The sequence below is a fragment of the Siphateles boraxobius genome, unplaced genomic scaffold, assembly GCF_051911475.1.
Source record: "Siphateles boraxobius isolate OS27281-9 unplaced genomic scaffold, OSU_SipBor_1 2, whole genome shotgun sequence".
In the NCBI taxonomy this organism is placed as follows: domain Eukaryota; kingdom Metazoa; phylum Chordata; class Actinopteri; order Cypriniformes; family Leuciscidae; genus Siphateles; species Siphateles boraxobius.
Genome location: NW_027508810.1, coordinates 16,186,938 through 16,206,365, shown reverse-complemented (window position 1 = coordinate 16,206,365; position 19,428 = coordinate 16,186,938). Strand labels below are relative to the sequence as shown.

At 36.2% G+C, this 19,428-nt stretch overlaps 3 protein-coding genes across 15 annotated transcripts in view; all 3 read right to left on the bottom strand.

Annotated features, from left to right (window-relative positions):
* mtus1a (microtubule associated tumor suppressor 1a) overlaps positions 1-8,543 on the bottom strand; it is a 33,846-nt gene extending 25,303 nt beyond the window's left edge. For 5 of the 11 annotated variants that reach the window (XM_077236077.1, XM_077236079.1, XM_077236081.1 and 2 more), the window contains exons 1-3: positions 6,034-6,239; positions 1,638-3,313; positions 322-541 (exon numbers count right to left, since the gene is read on the bottom strand). In XM_077236077.1, the coding sequence (XP_077092192.1) occupies positions 322-541; positions 1,638-3,200 (1,783 nt within the window). In that variant the 5' untranslated portion in view covers positions 3,201-3,313; positions 6,034-6,239. Of the gene's footprint in view, positions 1-321; positions 542-1,637; positions 3,314-5,376; positions 5,413-6,033; positions 6,379-8,441 lie in introns of those variants that run through there. The other 6 variants (XM_077236075.1, XM_077236080.1, XM_077236083.1 and 3 more) reach the window with 5 other exon arrangements.
* Positions 8,544-9,351: 808 nt separating this feature from the next.
* Positions 9,352-13,822, bottom strand: fgl1 (fibrinogen-like 1). The gene is made up of 7 exons (XM_077236073.1): positions 12,921-13,822; positions 12,617-12,791; positions 12,342-12,501; positions 12,159-12,256; positions 10,240-10,328; positions 9,829-10,016; positions 9,352-9,666 (listed from the first exon to the last, which is right to left on the bottom strand). Exons 1-7 carry the CDS (start codon positions 12,987-12,989, stop codon positions 9,507-9,509), a joined length of 939 nt encoding a protein of 312 aa, XP_077092188.1. The 5' UTR covers positions 12,990-13,822; the 3' UTR covers positions 9,352-9,506.
* A 63-nt stretch (positions 13,823-13,885) lies between these two features.
* asah1a (N-acylsphingosine amidohydrolase (acid ceramidase) 1a) lies at positions 13,886-18,769 on the bottom strand. Of its 3 annotated transcripts, XM_077236071.1 has the most exons (14): positions 18,419-18,769; positions 18,263-18,306; positions 18,050-18,140; positions 17,769-17,852; positions 16,725-16,803; positions 16,433-16,507; positions 16,290-16,335; positions 16,038-16,182; positions 15,907-15,961; positions 15,608-15,689; positions 15,263-15,394; positions 15,064-15,187; positions 14,868-14,924; positions 13,886-14,564 (listed from the first exon to the last, which is right to left on the bottom strand). In XM_077236071.1, exons 1-14 carry the CDS (start codon positions 18,485-18,487, stop codon positions 14,475-14,477), a joined length of 1,173 nt encoding a protein of 390 aa, XP_077092186.1. In that variant the 5' UTR covers positions 18,488-18,769; the 3' UTR covers positions 13,886-14,474. The 3 variants fall into 3 exon arrangements, with proteins under 3 accessions (XP_077092186.1, XP_077092185.1, XP_077092187.1); XM_077236070.1 differs by lacking the exon at positions 18,419-18,769 and having other exon boundaries at positions 18,263-18,412; XM_077236072.1 differs by lacking the exons at positions 16,433-16,507; positions 18,419-18,769 and having other exon boundaries at positions 18,263-18,412.
* Positions 18,770-19,428: the final 659 nt, after the last annotated feature.

The following is a 19,428-nucleotide window of genomic DNA, read 5'->3' as shown; positions in this document are numbered from 1 at the left end:
AAGAGGTCTATTATATGACCTGAAATGGTATTGTACAAATAAATTGAAAAAACAAACAAACAAAAAAACAGCAAGTACTCCTTGAAACAAATTTTTTTTCCTCAGATGTCGAAACAATGAATGTACATTATGCATGTGATTATACTATAATCTGGCATCACTAGTGTTTCTAATGGCTCTACAGTGGATAGAAAATAAGAAATACACTTTGAATCACTTTGATCATTAAACCAGTAGTAAGACAATCCAGTCTGTACTACACCATGTACCAATTCACACTGTAAAAGTGAAAACTGACCAAAGAGTGCACTATACCCTTACCATCAGATGTGCTCAGTTTGCTTCTGGGTGAAGGCATGTCAGTGGTACTGCTGCCATCTTTTCCTGCAGTGCCAGGCTTGAGCTTAGAGGCTGAAAGAGGCGGTCGAAGGTTTGCAGCTGGAATGTGAGCGCCTCCTGTCCGGGCTGGGGGTGGCTGGGGGCCAAGCCTGCCTCTGCTCCACTCACATGTTGCTGCCGCTGCCGGCCTGACAGACACTGCCTGCAAGAGAAGCTCCCTTTCAGCAACACGCTCCCACACACGCCGCCCCAAGCCTGTGCTCCCCACGCTCACGGCAGCGTTGGCCATAACATCTGAAGATTGGGATTGAAACTCACACAGACCAGAGACGCGAGCAGCTATAGTAACGCAGTCCCCAAATACTTTCTCATTTGATTTTTGTTTGTGAATTTGTGCTTTAAGATGGCAGTCATTATCCTAACATAGAAAGTATAGCTTTGAATGATTTGTGAAATGATTTGTTTACATTTTAAAGGTAAACATTACTCTTTTTTTCTATATTTAAAGGAATAATAAATAGGGAAAATAAAAATATTCACCCTCATGTCAGATTTATGTCCCTCTTATAGCCTATACAACCACAACTTTGACACTTTTGTCAAAAAAATTAAATAAAAATGAAATTTAAACGGAAGAACAAACATACTTCAATGAGATTTGTTCTCACAAGTGTGTATACGGTTGAGCTTCTGTTTACCTATTTGATGTGCACTATGTATGTGTGTTGATTCATTTTTATATGTAAATAAAATCCTAAATTAAATGTGTTCATATCAAATCATTTAGCCTTTTCTGTAGACTTGGATTAAACCATTCAAATTAAACATTTCTCTTACAGTACAATCTTTTCTGAACTTTGTAAAGCCTCAAATTTTTGGTTGAATGGACTTTCAATGGAGGGACAGAAATCTATCAGGTTTCATGAAAAATAACTTCATTTGTGATTCAAAGATGAACAAAAGTCTTAAGGGGTTTGAACGGTAAGTAAATGACAAATTACATTTTGGGATAAACTATCCCTAATAATTGGATATTCATTTCCCCAAACTCATTTCCTTATTTTTACTTTAGGATGACCTTTTCCATCATCTAACGATTACTTAAATTGATTTAATCTTTAATAACACTAATAATTCAATAGCATTGTGAAAACCCAAGTAACCTTTAGTAAATCATATGCTATACATTAGGATGGTGGGTTATCTAAATCCCCTTGTAGCTATTGAACAGATTAATTTTGGATTGATTTTATCATTTTACTTCATGTCATTTCTGTTATTGGCCATAACATACTCACCAACAAACTGACTCTCTGACTCTTCCCTCGAACATTCAGAGACTCATTCCCCTGCACGTCTTCTCCAGTGGACTTGTGTATGTTTGCAGGTTTGTTCTTTCCACCCAGATTCTGAGAACCTCCTTTAGTGTTTTTTTGTGGTGTGGTGAGGTTCAAGACCCTGCTGACCTGTGGATTCTTCTCTTGTGACCCATCTTTACTCGTTTTGGAAGAGGTAGCACTTTCAGACCATCTGCGAGGTCGAAGTTTTGAGGCTGGACCACTTTCTTGGCAAGTGGAGGAGCGATTTCTTTTGGATGCACTGGAGCTCTTTACACTTTGAGCTGGTGTGGCAGAAGTGCTGGTTACTGCAGAAGAAGTGGACTGGGTTGGAGATAACTTAGGTTGGTCAATAGTCTGGCTTTCATTAGTTTGAGGGATGGAGCTCGATGAAGTCTTTGGTGTCTTGAAGGGGTTGGTGGCCCGTGACATAATTTTAGACTTTATATTACTGAAGTTAGGCTTAGGAAACCGTTTTATTTCTATTTTGTTGCTTTTACTCGCTGACATCAAGGATGTTTTGGTCTTTAGAGAGGCAGTGTCTCGCTGCTGACTGATAACATGAGCCATTGGACTCACTGAATCACATTCATCTTTACTCAGAGGTGACTGAGATAGAGATGGGAGGCAAAATGTCTTGTTACTCTCAGACTGCACTGGAGTTGAGGTTTGAGCATTGCCACTGATGTCTAGATCCTCAAAAGCAGTAAGAAGCACCGTTTTCCCCTCCACTGGAGTTGAGGGATTGGATCCACCGGTGTTGCATGCCATCTTTTGCACATCTTTATTAGATTTATGATAATGAACAGGTGTGACACATTCAAGTTTCTCAATGCTCAATGACCTTTCATCTATCAGAATGGTCTGATTGTTTGGTTGGATGTAGGTACACTCCAAGCCCAGATTCTTGGGCTCTCCTTGTGGCACCTCGACAAGGCCCTTGCACACATCAGGTGGCATGCTTGATACCACGCCAAGGTCTGAAGATATATCCAAGGAGGTTCTGGACTCCCCGATCAGCGAGATGCTAAGAGGCTGGTCGGTCTCATGCAAGACAAAGCTGTTACTCCTCATCACCATCTCACCAGAGCTCACAGAGCAGCAGTACTCAGTGGATCCACGCCGTGATGGCACGCAGGAGTCCACTTCAGACAGCTCCCGCTCTCCACTGTCAGGGGAGTTTTTCGAGCTCCTGTCACTGCCTCTTTCATTGCATTCAGTGTTTTTGGGGTTCATTATTAAGAGAGCCATATTCTCATTCCAGTTGTCAATTTTTGATTTGGCAAAGTCCACAGCAGTTGAGCCGCTTGATTTCACTACCTTTGAGAAAGAAGTCTCAACTGTTGCAGTGCAAGTGATACGGTCCTCCATTTCGACATCAGGAGGACTCTCTGAACTGCCACAACTCAAACTGCTAGAGCTCCTCATGGAATCAGGGGAATGCTCACTGGGGCAGGCGATGTTATTTCCATTTTTGTCCTCAATGGAGAAAGTAAGATTCATGGATCTATGCGTGGTCTCCATGGCAATTTCAGATCCAAACTATCTGAAACACTTCTTGTTTTATGATAATTGTATTAGTTTTCTCCTGAACTTCAGCACAGGGTTATTCATTGAAGTACATTGTGTGAAAGTTCCTGAAAAATAATAATAATTGTAAACAAATGTACAGAAATTCCAAACAATACACCTATTGTCTAGATTGATGTGAGACGTTATAAATAACAGAGGTGACTCAATGTGCTGTAGCTAAAAAGAGAGGGTTAACTATTAGCTATTGTGGATATAATAATTCACTGAACAAACACATACCCTGGCCAGTTACAATTTGGGCAAACTGTTGTGTTGTTGGTCGCAACAAGTAATGCAGTCTACTTTGAGCAGTGTTACATAATCTACTGACCAATTACTATAAGAGTAATGAGAATCACCCGTTTAATTCTTTATGACTTCTAGAGAAACTTCATTAAAAATGTAGGAGCTTACTCATCGGTTATCAACTTCTAGTCTTTCTTAATATGGAACTGAAAACCAAATTATGAAGCGTTTTATAAAACATCTTAAAAAAATTCCGTGTACACAACCACAAAGATTTTTTGTTTTTTAAAGTCACTAATGCTCACCAAGACTGCATTTATTTGAGAAGAAATACAGTAAAAACAGTAGTGAATATTATTACAACATAAAATAACTTTTCTAATGAACATTATTTTAAATACAATTTATTCCTGTGATGGCAAAAATAAAAATTTCATAAGTCATTACTCCAGTCTTCAGTGTTACATGACTGAGTTCACACTAGAAAAAGCACTAATTTGAAATATATATATATATTTTTAAAAAATATACATTTACAAACTATTTAAATACTATAACTAAAATAAGCATTGTGTCACTTTTTTTAAATAAATTTAATTCATCCTTGCTGATTAAAAGTATTAATTTCTATCAAAATAAATCTTACTGACCCAAAACTTTTGAATAGTAGCATAACTAATTCTATTAAAAAAGGTTAAAAAAAAGAAAGAAAAAAAGAAAGAAAAAACACACTAGAACAGATGAAACAAATACATATGAGATGAATTACTCTATTCACAGGAGCATTAATAACATTACCAACTAAGATAGAGCAGTCTAGTGGCCTGAATGTAATGTGTTGAGTGTCAGACAAATGACTGGTTAGATGGAGACCAGTGTGCGGGTCAGTGGGAGCACATGCATTTAGATAAGCAGTCTGAGTGCAAGTGAAAACACCTCGTTGTGTTTAGTATAGGGACAAATCTATAGCTCGGTGACAGAACGGCTTACCTTCACGTCTTTTTCAAACACAGAAGGCTTGCTGTGACTTAAACACTAATACTTCCAAAATGTTCCACTTAATTTTATGAAATCTGATGACCAATACAGTTTCAACAAGATTTAATATACATCGTTTGCAATCTGCTGAAAATACAGAATGACCCAAATATTTCTGTAGGCCAGACTACTTATTTTTTGGGTTCTGTCTCCCCACATTAACATCGTTGCACTACTCCACAGGGGTGGAAGAGGCATGACATACCTTGCCTTTGCTGAGGGAAAGGCCTTGCATGCTCTAATGCACTTCTGTCTGGTACAATGAGGAGAGAGGCCAGTTATGCAGATGCAGAGACAAGCTCTCTGTCAAGCTTCTTTTGAAATAACAAAACCCACACAATCACAACATGTGAACTATAAAGATAACTCTGATATACGGATGAAACTATACACAAAAAAGCAGTATCACAAATGACAGAATCAGAGTCTGCTCACAAGGTGAACGTGATCACACAACATTGCCACTTTGAATTTGCATTTATAATGTCAACTCTATCAATAATAGATATTCATCTGCTGTTGCGGTTGAAAAATACTAATAATGCAAACTTTAACATTCAAGCATCTGACAGCAAGCAATGTTGTCTTTAACATTTAGTGTCTTATCTGTTTTGTCATAGGCGTGCAGTAATATTACACTCTCACAGGTTTAAGCAAATACTTACTTGGCTGCTTGAACATTAAAAATGCATATAATTTTGAAGTTAATCAATTGAACAAAAGTACCACAACCATCCATTTCCCATCATTTTCTCACATAAAGGCATGATGATAAATACAAATCACTTTAACTCTTTTTCTCTCCCAAATATTCAGATTAAAAAGGCAGTGCAAGAATTCCTACCTCGGCTCGCTGACTGAGTGAAAGGTTACCTTGGGAACTAACAGTGTGCTTAGTCATTTACAGTCCGACTGCTCATGCAAGGGCTGGGCATTAAAGGAACAAGAGCCCCTCTGTTAATACTTCACTAGCGCCGGGAGAATTATTGATGGATGCGTCTTATTTCATCTTTAAAAGGAACATAAAACTGATATATTGAACTCTCATAAAAAGCAAAAAGTGAAATACAGTGAATCATTCTTTCTTGAGGGTTATAGCAGCCTAATTGTAAAAAAAAAATCATTTAAAAATGTAAAAACTCTGGCACTAATTCAGTTTATGGCATAAGATAACAACATAGCATATGGCATAACAAAAAAAACATAATTTAACAGCATGTCAGTTAATGTTAAATTAAAAAAAAGCAAACTGAAAACATACAGAGCTATTGCAAAAACCTTATTTATTCCATGTCTATTATAAAAAAAAAATATTTCATAAAGTAATCTCTCCTAAATAAAATGTCCACAGCTTGTAAGTGTAAAAAACAACAACGATGGCTTTCTAATAGCATTTTTGCACTTGCTGACTTATTTCATACATAAAGTAATTTATAATTTTTTATGAATAGATTGGTTTAAAAAAAAAAAAAAAAAAAGAAGCATAAAACCAGAGTCCTACCAGGCAAACATGTCAGTTCAGCACATCTCATTCAGGCTCCTGCAGCACTCACAGCTCCATATCTCAGAATCAATCCTATTAGTGCTGTGGTAAACACTACACCACACTAAACGCACGCATATAAAGACTGCCAGCTCTAAAATACCCATGAGCCCCAGCAGTCCCTCCTTCAGCACCACTCCTGGCTCGCAGCAATGGTCCGTCTCATAGGAATGTGGAACAGTCCAGGCTGCTGTCAGCACACTTTTGGGCTGTCCCTGCATACTAGAACACGCCTCTACTCGTACAGCGCTGTTCAAGTACCAGCCTAGGCCATGACTGAACCCACTGCAAAGCCTCATGGCTAACTTTACAAGGGACAGCGGCTGGTTACCCTATCCCAGACAAGCGCTACATAAGGGGAATGGCCTGGCCATGTCAGGTCAAACGCAGTATAATCGCTGTTGCTAGGCAGGCAATAGCATTTTTAAAGGGAATTAGGCATCAGAGGGATAAATGCGGATAAATAGTGCAAAACTGGATGTCAACTAAACAGTAATTTTCTGCTTAAGAAAACCTTTAACTTAAATGCTGGGTTGTTTCAACCCATGCTTGGGTCAACTAAAAAAATAATCAACTCATAAATATTTTTATAACTTTTGCTTCTACTCTTTTTTGAGTAGAAAAATCTGCGAAGCCTTCAAAGAATTCAAAATTCACTTTTTGTGTTCCATGGAACAAAGAGTCACATGTCTGCAGTGACATTAGGGAAAATAGATAAGGAAAAACAAATTGGGTGCCCCATTTTTAAATACAGTTTTTACGCTTTCACAAATAGACAAACCTAACTGTTGGTTTAAATTAAGCTAGAATTTAGGTTAATTTGAACCAACAGTTTGTCCATATTCGACCCAAACATGGATTGAAACAACCCAGCATTTTTTAGTGTGAAACTATATATAAAATATTAATTATAAAAACAAAGATCTACAAAAAAGTTAGGTAAATTTAAATGTCATATGTTTATAAAAGTAACCGTTCTTCGATGCATGACATGGCATACGTTTACTATAAAAAGCAACACTTACTTGGCAATACTTTGACTTCCTTGAGTTATGTAACAGAAGGCATGAGGGGTATTATATCCTGTCATTGGGAACAGTACTATTTCTGACTAATCCGTCTTTAAAAGGCCTTTTAAACCAGAGTAGAAATCCATAATCTTGGTTAACAAAAGAAACTAATAAGTGTTGGACACTAGGCCAAAGAGTTAACAAAGTCAATATTTTCTGATTCAGAGCATGTTCTTTTGAACTTTCTATTTATCAAAAAATCCTGGAAAAATACTGTAAATACTTATAAAAAATTCCAGCACAACTGTTTTCAACATTTATAATAATAGGAAAATGTTTTGCTTTGACATCCCAGGAATTAATTATATTTAAAAATTTAGTTATTTTAACTGTAATATTTTACAATACTGCGGTTTATAATGCATTTTGTAAATGTAGCCATGGTGAGCATGAGACTTTCCAAAATAAAAAAATCTTAGTAGATGCATTTATGCATCATCAACATTCCCTTTTTACCCTCCCCACAAACATCCACCTTCAAACAACAAAAAGGTTGTGTAACAACCATGTTTACCCATCAACATGAGTCTTGATTTATTGAAAGGTTGCTAAACAGTCATTTAATAAAAATCAGTTATTTTCCAGATGCGCCATTCTACTTGAGATACAATATATTTCTAAATTACCTGACAATTCTGCACCTACAGTATGAAGTCCTGAAGACCACCTGCACAATAAACCTGCAGTGGAATTCAAAGCTTGTGCCCTTTGAGCTATGTTTATGAACACAATATCTGGTCAAGACAAGAACATAGGTCCCACAGTACCATGCACTAACGTGCATTTATCAAACCAATATGAACTAATATTCATAAGAGTATGGCAAACATAGGTTGGTTCATGTTGGGGGAACAAGCTTATTGGATGCCTTAAAATCTAACTTATTCCCAGCTCAAGTTTCTCCCTCATACCTCCCTCTGAGCCACAATCTATTTCCTGATCGCTGACTTTAAATTGTCTTGTGCACCTGACCGAGAAATATCAGAGGCCTGTTTGGGATCTCTGGCAGCTCGGTCTATAAATAACACGTCGAGTAAACAAAGTTGTAAAGCTATACAAGCAGAAAATCCCTTTGAATAAATGTACACAGACAATACAGACTAAATGAACATTCAGTAGGCGTAATAAAAACATAAACAAAAGCCATGGAAGACAACTCACGCGACACGAGAAACAGCAGAATCATGCCTCGCGCTACTAAATCACGGATGAAATGTATGGTAGGCTACAAAAGGGTGTTTGTAGAAAGGTACATAAATGACTGCTCAACTTCTTTGGGTACCATTCTCAACTTACCCCGCACGTCGCAAGTGGGATTAAACTCGAATTCACAGATATGTCTACCGTTAACAGCAGCTCTTGCAAAGTACAGGTGAGAGCTCAGGTGAGCTCGCGCTCACCTTAAATGACGTCACTGCAGGAAAGACACGAGCCGCTACAGTGTTGCTACTGTCACTCATTAGGACTATAGCCTACCTACAAGACATCTAAACCATGTTTGCATATTTAGTCAATAGTCTAAATATCTCGCTAAAAAAACTACTGTTTCATATTATGTTAAAGTATTGGAAGTGTTTCCATTCAGTCGTCTACTTTTTACATTTAGTTTTTTGTTATTATATTATAGATATTAGGCCTATAGTTAACTTAAAATGTGACCCAATCACTAATACATTTTTATTTTTAAAAAATGTTATAGAATACATTATATTATTTATTTAAAAAACGTATCTGTCAGTTTTCTAAATATATAGATTTTTGAGATTAGTGTAGAACTGTGAATTATATTCATTAGGTATTAATTACATTTACCTTGACATATATTGCTATCATTTATGAAGACAAAGGAAAAGTCTTTTGTAGTTTTTTAAACTAATCTGTAGTTAAAAATTTTTGTTGTGCCAGTTAAAACTGCAGTCCGTAGCTTTTTTGGGTTAGAAATTATCTAAAATAAATTTTGGAGCAAGTACATAACCAGCCAGTGTTCAAAACTATCTGCTTGACTTCAAAACGGTCCCTATTCTAAACGGTAAGCTATTAATAATGTTTTTAATTCCAGTCATACTGGTGGATTTCCGTAGGAAATTCGAGCATATCTTTGCGTCATTACGTCACATCTATACACATAAACTTATATACACATAAATTTATTTCTTCAAATGAATCAAAGAATACTATGATAGAACACACAAGGATGCAGCAGGGATGTGTTGAAATCTTTATTGTGCTACATGCAGTAGAAGAGCTTTTTGAATTACATATGTAAATAGTTAAGAATTGGACAACTAAGATGGACTACAATATTATTTGCCATCATTTACTAATTCATCGCCTTCGTTGTTTAGATATCAGATCCATGAGTTAAACATCATTAGGCTCAAAACTGCCTGGTCTGATCTTCATCTGGACAGATTTGAGGGAGTACCACCAACCATGCCATGGGTACCACACTATTCCATCATCAGTGACTGCGCTGTAGGGTCCTCGGTAGTAAAATCCATTCAGATTGGCAGAGTGACATCTAGAGGAATACAGGTGAAACAACATACAAAAATGTGATGAACTAGAACTGTGGTTACTGTAGTATGAACTTGAGAAGAACTGCCCTACATACACAAAAATGACCTGTGTTATAATTGTCATTGTTATATGAAAAGCTCTGTCAATGTTATTAGACGCAAACCTGTTAAACCACCAGCCACCCTTGTCCTCCTGAGCACAATTGTGGTCGTAGCGGTCATTATCCTTGTCTCGTGTGCTAAACTTCATTCCTTGGTGGCTGGCCCACCACTGAACCTCAGGATGATAACTGCCAGAGAGAGCGTCCCCTGCGTTTCCTGTGTATACACCAAACTGGAGCTGGTAATGGTTCTGAAAAGACAAATGAGAGAACCGCACACAGCTGTTAGCTATCCCATTCAGGTCACAAAATGAAGAATAAAAATTGTGATATTGTGTAACCCCTTCTTTTTCTTCTAAATGAAAATAGAACATTGATTTATTAGAAACTTCACAAGCCACCTGTTGGTTCATCATGGGCATTCACACATCATTAATCACAATATTTAGAGGTGAATAAAAAAAGAATAAAAACCTGTTCATTATCCAATTTGAACTTTCTGTACACTGCAAAACGGTGGTTGCCCTCAAAGTCTTCCAGATTGATTCTCAGGGTGTAATCATCTGCATAACAGAGGGTGTTTTAGTGAAAAAACAAATAATGTAGTATAATATAATATAATATAATATAATATAATATAATATAATATAATATAACATAATATAAAGTAAGAAATAATTGACGACGGGGTGTTAAATTATTAGACAAATATTTTTATCCTATTGTTTGTTATATTTATTTGCTTTTATTTGTTTTATTTTAGTTCCTGTTTCCATTTTAATCTTATTCGTTTCCACAGTTATCTTTGTTTGTTACCATATCATCTAATCACCTATACACCTGTCCTTCATTTAGCCCCTTGTCATCTTGTGTCTTGAAACCCTCAGTCTTCGTCTGTTTTTTGTTTTGTGTTAATGTTTCGTGCTGGTATCTCTGTGTGGTTCCAGGAGTTTGTTAAATGTGTTTTCATTCTTCTGCGTCAAGCATATTTTGTGGATTAGTCAAGCCAGTGCGTGACAGAACACAAGACCATACAAAAGAAAAGGTATGGACCAGCAGTTTGCCTCTTGTGCCTTCGTCAGGGCGACCTCATCATAGAGGAGTATGTAGAGAAGTTATGCCAACTGTGTTACACTGTTAAAATGACTTTAATGAAATCACTCTCAGGTACATATTCCGTGCGGGTTTAACCAAATCAGTTCGTTTGGGGATGCCAGAGGGCAAGATCCATTTTTCTCTGGCTGAATAAGGCTGAATCCTGCAATCCTGTCGTAGAGTCTCAACATAACATCATGGCCGCCATGCCATAGACTCTGTATGTCATAACCAGCACACATCAAGTTTCCACTGAGGATTTTTTCAGGGGTGAAGGCTATTTGTACTGGTCTCCTACAGCCATGGAAATTGGTTCTCCATGGATCTCCTCAATCACCGGATCAGTCCTGGGACAAGCGACACTGACTGCTAGTGTGATGGATCCATAACTGAAGTAAGTGCGAGTGGCTGGAATACTGAACCCGGTGGTCTCTGCGTCGCCAAGTGTGGTGGTCTCAGAGTTATTACCATTGTCATCTGTCTGTGATGGCTGACTGCATCTTGTGCGTTTGGGCCGCACACACTTCTACAGCTCCTCCCGATGCAGCGGCGACTACTAAATTTCTTCCTTCCCGTCTACTCTGCTGTGATGGCCTTCTGCTCCACCATGGTGGTCTCCTGCACCTTAAGTCCGCCTTGGTGGTCTCCTGCTCCGCCAACTCTTCCTTGGCTACCTGAACTGTCAGCTCTTCCATGGTTTTCTGAACTGCCGGCACCGCCTTATTCTCTAGGCCTAATTCTAACACACGGGCCTGTACCTCCATCCCCTGTTCAGCCTCCACTCCATCACCCTCCTGGAGTATTTAAACCACCAGTCTTCGTCTGTATTTTTCTTTTGTTAACATTTCATGCTGGTATGTATCTCTGTTTGGTTCCTGGTGTTTATTAAATGTGTGTTCATTGTTCTGCAGGTTCTACTAGCCCCGTTCTGTGCAGGTCTCCAGCGTGAGAGTCAGGCACTTTAACAAGGAGGCTAAAGACTGCAGCCTCTAGTCTTACTAGCTGGCCTCCATTACACAATCATATTTTGTGGATTATCAAGCCAAGCCAGTGATTGACAGTTGTAGGCTGTAAGGACCTTTGAAATAACTAAAATAATTTGGCTAAGTGATATGGAACTGTAATCCGGTCAAGACCTTACTGGAAAGTAATTGCACAATTTCGAACGTTCATCAGCCAATCAGAATCAAGCATTCAACATCTCGTTGATATAATATAATTCAGATAAATTATGGCATATCATGACGCATTACATCTGTCTCAGTTTGTATGCATTTTGGATGTATAGATTTACTCACCTTGAGATGTCAAATAATGAAGATTATCATTCCCTAACCAGAACTCTCCATTAGCAGACTTCATGTCACCAAATCCTGTTTTGTAATCATTCCAATCTCTAATAAAAAAAATAAATAATTTAATGTTTAATTTATTTAAAAGCATATCTCTTCTCATAGTCACAACAATGAACTTTTCCATACCGGTCAAATGACTGATTGCCATCTGAGCGTCTCTGGAAGACTGTCCATCCACCCCCCTCTGTCATATCACAGTACACTCTGATCTGGGTTGGACTAAGCAATGGTTTAATCATGTAAAATCCACTCTGCATGCTGCCATTTTTGAAGATCTGAGCACAATCTGAATATGGCAAATTGATTTTTGTTAGTACTGCTTTACATTACTAACAAAATACAACATTTTTACACAAGGACAGTGAATACCATATCTTAATAAAATAATATAGAGCCTTGACCCATGTACTGTCTGTCTCCCATGTCATAAATTGAGCCCTCTTTTAGGGAACGTTCCTTCATCTGGTTGAGATTCATTAATCGTTGAATAAGTTGGTGTTGCTTTGAATGGCGAACTTCCAAATTTTTCATCTCCGCTCGAAGACGGTCTATCTCATCTTGACATTCTTCAAGTGCCTAAATGCACACGACACATAGAATGACAGCTATTAAATTCACCATAAAAAGAACACTTTTTAATTAACCTGTAACTTAAGGTAATTTCAACACACAAGAAAGTAGCAGAATAAATTGTAAGACACTTACAGAGTCTGACAAATCCAGAGTACAAAGTATCCAAATGATGAACAAAACGGACATCGTAGATGTTCTCATTTAATGTCGTATTTAAAGATGGAAGATCGTACACCAAGTGATCTTGTGTTCTGTTCAATTTGTGCACTAATGAAGAACTACAGACTCAACAGCTTGTAAAAATGCTCCTGAGGTCTGTTCTGGTGCCTGACCAAATTTCCAGTGGTTGGAAGTGCACTACTTTGAGCTGAGTCACTTTGGATCAAAACAGATGTGCAGATAACTACAAACAGCTCCCAAAAAAACATTTAACGTCAAAAACAACACTAAAACTGTTCCATGAATGTGAAAATTATGGGAAGTTTGACCTTCAATTTGTTCAAGTAAAATTTTGACAAATTAATGACACTCCAGTTAAGAAGTTATTTTAAATGAAAAAGTCAGAATGCTGTGTAACTTCCACTTGTGTATAGCCTATATTTATTGAATATAAAACATGAGAATATTTATTTAAAAATAAATAGAACAACGATGATTAAAGAATGTCTGATCCACAGGAACGAATACCTGATTTGATTCACCCATAAAGTCAAAATGGGAAAAACATGTGTGAAGCACATTGATAGAGAGAGGATTGTTTCACCCAAAAATAATGTATGTTTTGTGCTGATGGTAGACATGCATATGCACAACAAATGTAAAAGTAAATCTGCTATTTTTTTTCTGGCAAGGCACCTTCCCTATGCTGTTAAATTTAAATCATGTATTGTCACAGGTCTCTAATAAGAATAATAGAACAGTATGAAGAGTAAAAGGAGCAATGCTGAAAGTATAATTTCACATCCGCTGTTATTGAGAAATCTTTTTGCTGCAGAGGTAGACGAACTTACAGAGAATTATCATATAGCTGAACTGCATAAAATTACACACATCAAATCCTGCAAATTCCTCTATTTAAAAACAACATAAACCAGCAATGTGGCTGAAAAGATGTCTAGCCTTTATTGAAGCAACATTTTATTATAGAATTACCAGTTTTCTGTATTAAATAAAAAATTTTTTAAAAAATGTAAGTCTCATTTCCAGAATTTACATATTTAACACAATCCCAGAAAGAGACACCTACAATTATAAATTACAAAAATACTTTTAGCATCACCAAGGATTTCAGAAAAATCGATTTCCTTATAGAAAAAGGCAACAATTATTGAAATTAACTTATGCACATGCAGATCGAAGAGCGCACAAAAACATTTCTATTTAAAATGTGTGGTTAAACAAAGTTTGTTATGCAAGAGAAACATTTATGATTTTCACCATGTGTTGCAGTGATAAAGCTGTCATAATTATAGTTATAATATAAAGTTATAAGTTAATAAAGTTATAAAGTAATAATAACAGACGTGTCCATGAGAACAGATATGTGAAAGTTCAGAGGTAGAATTGCAACCATTACGTTTTTTTACACACTCCTTCCTGTACATGTACATTGGCCCTGTAATAAGAGATCAAGAAAAGTTCAAGAAATATGCCCGATGCCTCAGCTCATTCAGAGGTTATGGCAGATCACCATGGTGTACATGGATTTGGACAGTCTCTGATATAAGACTCCAGAGTTCCAGTTGACACTTCCATTAATGAGGTGTAGGTTGTCAACTGTGAAGACAGGACAGAAAATGGCTTCATTACAACTTTATACAACACTTAACCATTTGATGCAGAAATTTTATCAAACACACTCTCTTACTCTTATCAAGATGCTGATTAGACAGCATGATTATTGCACAGGTGTGCCTTAGGCTGGCCACAATAGAAGGCCACTCTAAAATGTGCAGTTATCATGCTGTCTCATCAGCATCTTGATATGCCACACCTATATAATTGTAGCCTATATAAAGTTAATAATTTTATTCAGTGTAGTTTGAGGCTTTTGTTTACTCATTTGAAAGGCAGACTTACCTTATTAAGAACTGGTTTTGTTGACAGAACATCATATATTGATGACAGAGAAATGTTCTGTGGAAATTAAAAATTTGTTCTTTTTCATTATTATGTAACAAATTGAGTTCATTTTAAAAGTGCGTGTAAACTAATTCAACTACTGTAAATTGCAAATTACAAAGCCATATTATTTCTAAAACAAAATGCCACATACCGCTTGTGTGGTTTGATTCATGCACTTCATTGCCGGTGTTCTGCGGTCATCTAAGATCATAGGCTTTTCCCAGTGATCATAGTTCGTTTCCAGGACGTACCATCTCCCAAGCTCCATATCAAGTCTTAAGCATCACCAACAACAAATTCAGAGGGCAGTTTTAAACATTGCAGATAAAAATGTAATACGATTTACTCACTCCCAGATGTCTAACGTGTTTATTCTAGTCCTGGTTATCACACAACCCTGTCCCGTTCGGTTACCACCCAAGATGAAGTAAGCAGGTGCTAGCAGTTTCGTCAGAGAGAGCTGGGCTTTGGCATCCTCATAACTGCAAACAAAAATAAAATAAAAATAGGCTGCTGATTAGCTTTCTCCTGTTTTTATTTTGAATATAAGCTACACATACATATACATGTAATCTGATAAAGCTATTTTGTTATTACAATAAAACTGTGTGACTTAGAACTATGTGACTCTTGGCTAAGACAGCGAAAATCAATGAAATTGTGCTTTCATGTTATGCTAGTGTTGTTGAACTTACCTTGTAGCATTTTCCAGGACTTTTCGAGTAAGAAAACCCATCCACATTCCATCTCTCTTGCCAATAATCCATTCCAGAATCCCTGTGAGAGTTCATTATGTTATCTAACCAGTCAACCATCAAGAACATCTAGCTGCACCCATGATATGTATCTAATATTGAGAAGAAATTAATACTGTTGTGTAAACTGTAGTTAGTTGTTTACAAACTTGTTTACAAACTTTTAACATTCAAGCAGGACTGTTTATACACTTGACACTTAGATTTCATTTGTCAAGATCATTTTAATAAATTCTTACCAATATAACCCCCATCAAAGTTGAAACGCTCATTGATTGTTAGGGTCAGTTCACCCTAAACAAGTAAAACAGTTACTTGCTTTACATTTAAATAAACACAACTATCATATTTTTTAAGCTTATTCACTTACAGGTCTAACTCCAGTGAGCATGCCAACATATCCAGCAAAATTTGTTGATTTAAACACGGTTTTGTTATTCCTCTCAAAATTGACATTCACCACAAGAGGTTTAAGCTTCTCGGTTAAAGTCCATGTTTTATTCTGTCGATCCCACCTTCGTGAAAAAAACACTATTCGTAAGACTTGTCTTTATTTGAAGAGTATGCATGCTGCAGAAAATTCAATGAGTTCTCAAATATCTGACAAATAAACACATCCTACCCCATAAATAGTCCAAAGTCCAAATTCCGGGCATGATAAATATTTCCTGAACAAAAAGAAGAAAGAAAATACACGATAAAACACCTAAATGTGTAATTTAATTTGATCAAAAACATTATGTGAACTGATTTATATCTTCTCACCGTTAAAGTCTTCTGCAACAAGTGATGTGCAAACAGTGAAAACCTCATAAAAGATATTGAACAGCGTAATCTCACCTAGAGGGGTATATATATATATATATTAAAAAAAATCATTGATTAAAGTTGGGGCCCTTTTATTACCTAAATTAGTGAGTGACTTTGTTTTGATGGATTGTACCATTATTGTTCTTTGATTTTAAATTGTTTAGTATATTGTCTAGTCCCCCCCAATTATTATAAAAAAATAAAATGTAAAGAATAACAAAAATAAATCAAAAGAGAAAAATCTCACCCAGAGGGATGCCAGAGACTGCTGCTATTCCCTTAATTTCTTCATTGAAAGGGTGTGGAAGTGTGTCCACAATTAATGGCTATGAAACAGTGAGAAATATAACTACAATAACAAAATATCAATACAGCACCAGTCAAAAGTTTGGAAACATTACTATTTTCTTATGCTCATAGCAGTCTCTTATGCTCATCAAGCCTGCAGTTATTTGATAAAAAAAAAACATATTGTGAAATATTATTACAATTTAAAAAAACGGTTCTCTTTTTTAATATACTTTAAAATGTAATTTATTTCTGTGATGCAAAGCTGAATTTTCATCAGCAAGTACTCCAGCCTTCGGTGTCACATGATCCTTCAGAAATCATACTAATATGCTGATTTGATACTCAGTTATTATCAATGTTGGAAACAGTTGTGCTGTTTAATATTTTTTTGGAACCTGTGATACTTTTTTCAGGATTCATTAATGAATAAAACGTTAACAGCATAAATGATCCCCTTTTATCAATTTAATGCATCCTTGTTTAATAAAAGTACCAATTTCTTAAAAAAATGAGAAAGAAAGTTATTGTCCCCAAACTTTTGGACGGTAGAGTATATTGTTACAAAAGATTTCTATTCTAAATAAATTCTGTTCTTTTTAACTTTTTATTCATTAAAGAATCCTGAAAAAACTCTCAGGTTATACAACAAATATTAAGCACCACAACAGTTTCCAACATTGATAATAAATCAGCATATTAGAATGATTTCTAAAGATCATGTTCAGGATCAGAAAATTCAGCTCTGCATCACAGAAATAAATTATATTTTAAAGTATATTACAATAGACAAGCATTATTTTAAATTGTAATACTATTTCACAATATAACCGTTTTTCTGTACTTTTAATCAAATAAATGCATGCTTGATGAACATAAGAGACTTCTTTAAAAAAAAAAAAAAGTAATGTTTCCAAACTTTTGGCCGGTACTGTATATATACACAATCAAAGTATCCAAAGATTATTTTTTATAGAGTTTGTTCATACGTTTAATTGCTTACCAGCTCCTCGTCCACTAAATCAATAAGTTTTCCATGGAAAAAGTCCTTGGCGATGTCTTTTATTGTCTGTACCATTGTGAACAACTGAAAATCAACATGATTTAATGTTGTTAATGATTTAAAAACAATCACAGTTCTCTTGTTTAACAAGACAGGACACACAAGACAGTTGCATCCTCCAGACATGAGACACCAGAGAATCAGTTTTAAAAACACGTACAATACTGACAGAAACAAAGGTCCGAGCCCTAAAAGGTAATGCATTATAAGGAGACGGTTACCTCTGTGTTTTTATTTTTGATCACTTGCGTCCATCTCTCACTTGGGGGTAAATCGAGATTTACAGTGTACCAGCTCACATTACCTTTAAACCTAGATAAATGACAAGAAATTTGACCATGTTATCAAATCAGATAATCAGACAAGACCACAAAGAAGTATATGAAATCTAGGAGCACAAATAATTGGACATAAGAAAAGAGTAACAGCAGTACGTTGGTCCTTTAGGTGGAAACATTCCTTGTCTGCAATCCTCCAGCTGCAAATATAGTAGTAATGAGTGAAGCATGACACCAGCAGTAGTAAAACAGCCTAATAACTTTATAATGAAGTATAGATCACTCTGATCCAGAAACCCCATTTATTCTTACCCCATGGACAAACTGTGAGAAAATAAATAAAGATATAACCAAAATATTAGGAACCGACGTTAGCTTCATTGTCTGTCCGCGAAGTTTTCCAAAGGTTCAGTCATTCAACTGCGGGCGGAAGGACTGAAGGTGCGGAAAATGAGCTTTAGGGTGGAACGTACCATAATTTAAGTGGGACACGGATAATGTTATGCATCTTTACTTTTTTAAAGAAAGGTTAACATACGTTTTTTTCTTTTAAATTTTAATTAACATAACTGCAACATGGATAAATTGTTATTTAATTGATTTCGTTTGGCTGTGCTTGTTTATGAGTGCACCCGCAGCACTAATAGTCCCCCGCCATTCTGCGGCTTGAGCTTCCCTCGGCACACGTGATAAACACGGAAGTTCAAGTTTACTTGTTTTGATTTGTTCGCTGTGGTTGTGTGTCGTTTGGCCAGCGAGGGAATCACGAGGGAGCTGTCACGACACCTGTTAATAAGCCACAACTATACATAAAAGAATCACGAGTTTGTTTGTTTTTTCAGCTATTTCAGCGTCTGACCAATGGTTGGAAAAAAGATTAAGCCCATTTTCGCCACATTTAAAAGAAAGCAGCTACTTCTGATATAATATTGATTTTTATGTCATAATAATTATGAATTTTTATGACATACTAAGTCATAATTATGAGAAAAATGTCGTGACATACTAAGTTATGAGATAAAAAGTCAAGAAGTGACCCATCGAATTTTAGGCCACTGTTGACTTTATCTCATAATTACTATGTCCTAATTTTGACTTTTTATCTTATTTTTGACTTTATGTCTAATACTTTTGACTTTATCTCTACGCCTAACCAGGACTTTTTTCTTATGTGGTGGAAATGGGTTTCTATACACCTAATTACACATTTGTTCATAATGTTTAAGACTTACCTTTATCACTACTGCTATTTTTGGCTATTCAGCACTATTTTTGAAAGGAAAACAAAACGTGTCAGAGCTTGTAAATAACCTATTTTTAAG

Bases quoted from the DNA above. Each gene is read 5' to 3' on its own strand.
- fgl1 (XM_077236073.1), bottom strand. From the start codon at position 12,989: ATGAGAACATCTACGATGTCCGTTTTGTTCATCATTTGGATACTTTGT. The intron at 12,792-12,920 runs GTAAGTGTCTTA...GTGTGCATTTAG, and splicing joins CTCTGGATTTGTCAGACTCT to GCACTTGAAGAATGTCAAGA. The intron at 10,329-12,158 runs GTGAGTAAATCT...TCTGTTATGCAG, and splicing joins TCATTATTTGACATCTCAAG to ATGATTACACCCTGAGAATC.
- asah1a (XM_077236070.1), bottom strand. From the start codon at position 18,408: ATGGGGTTTCTGGATCAGAGTGATCTATACTTCATTATAAAGTTATTA. The intron at 15,395-15,607 runs GTAAGTTCAACA...TTTTGTTTGCAG, and splicing joins GTCCTGGAAAATGCTACAAG to TTATGAGGATGCCAAAGCCC. The intron at 14,925-15,063 runs GTATGTGGCATT...TAATTTCCACAG, and splicing joins TGAATCAAACCACACAAGCG to AACATTTCTCTGTCATCAAT.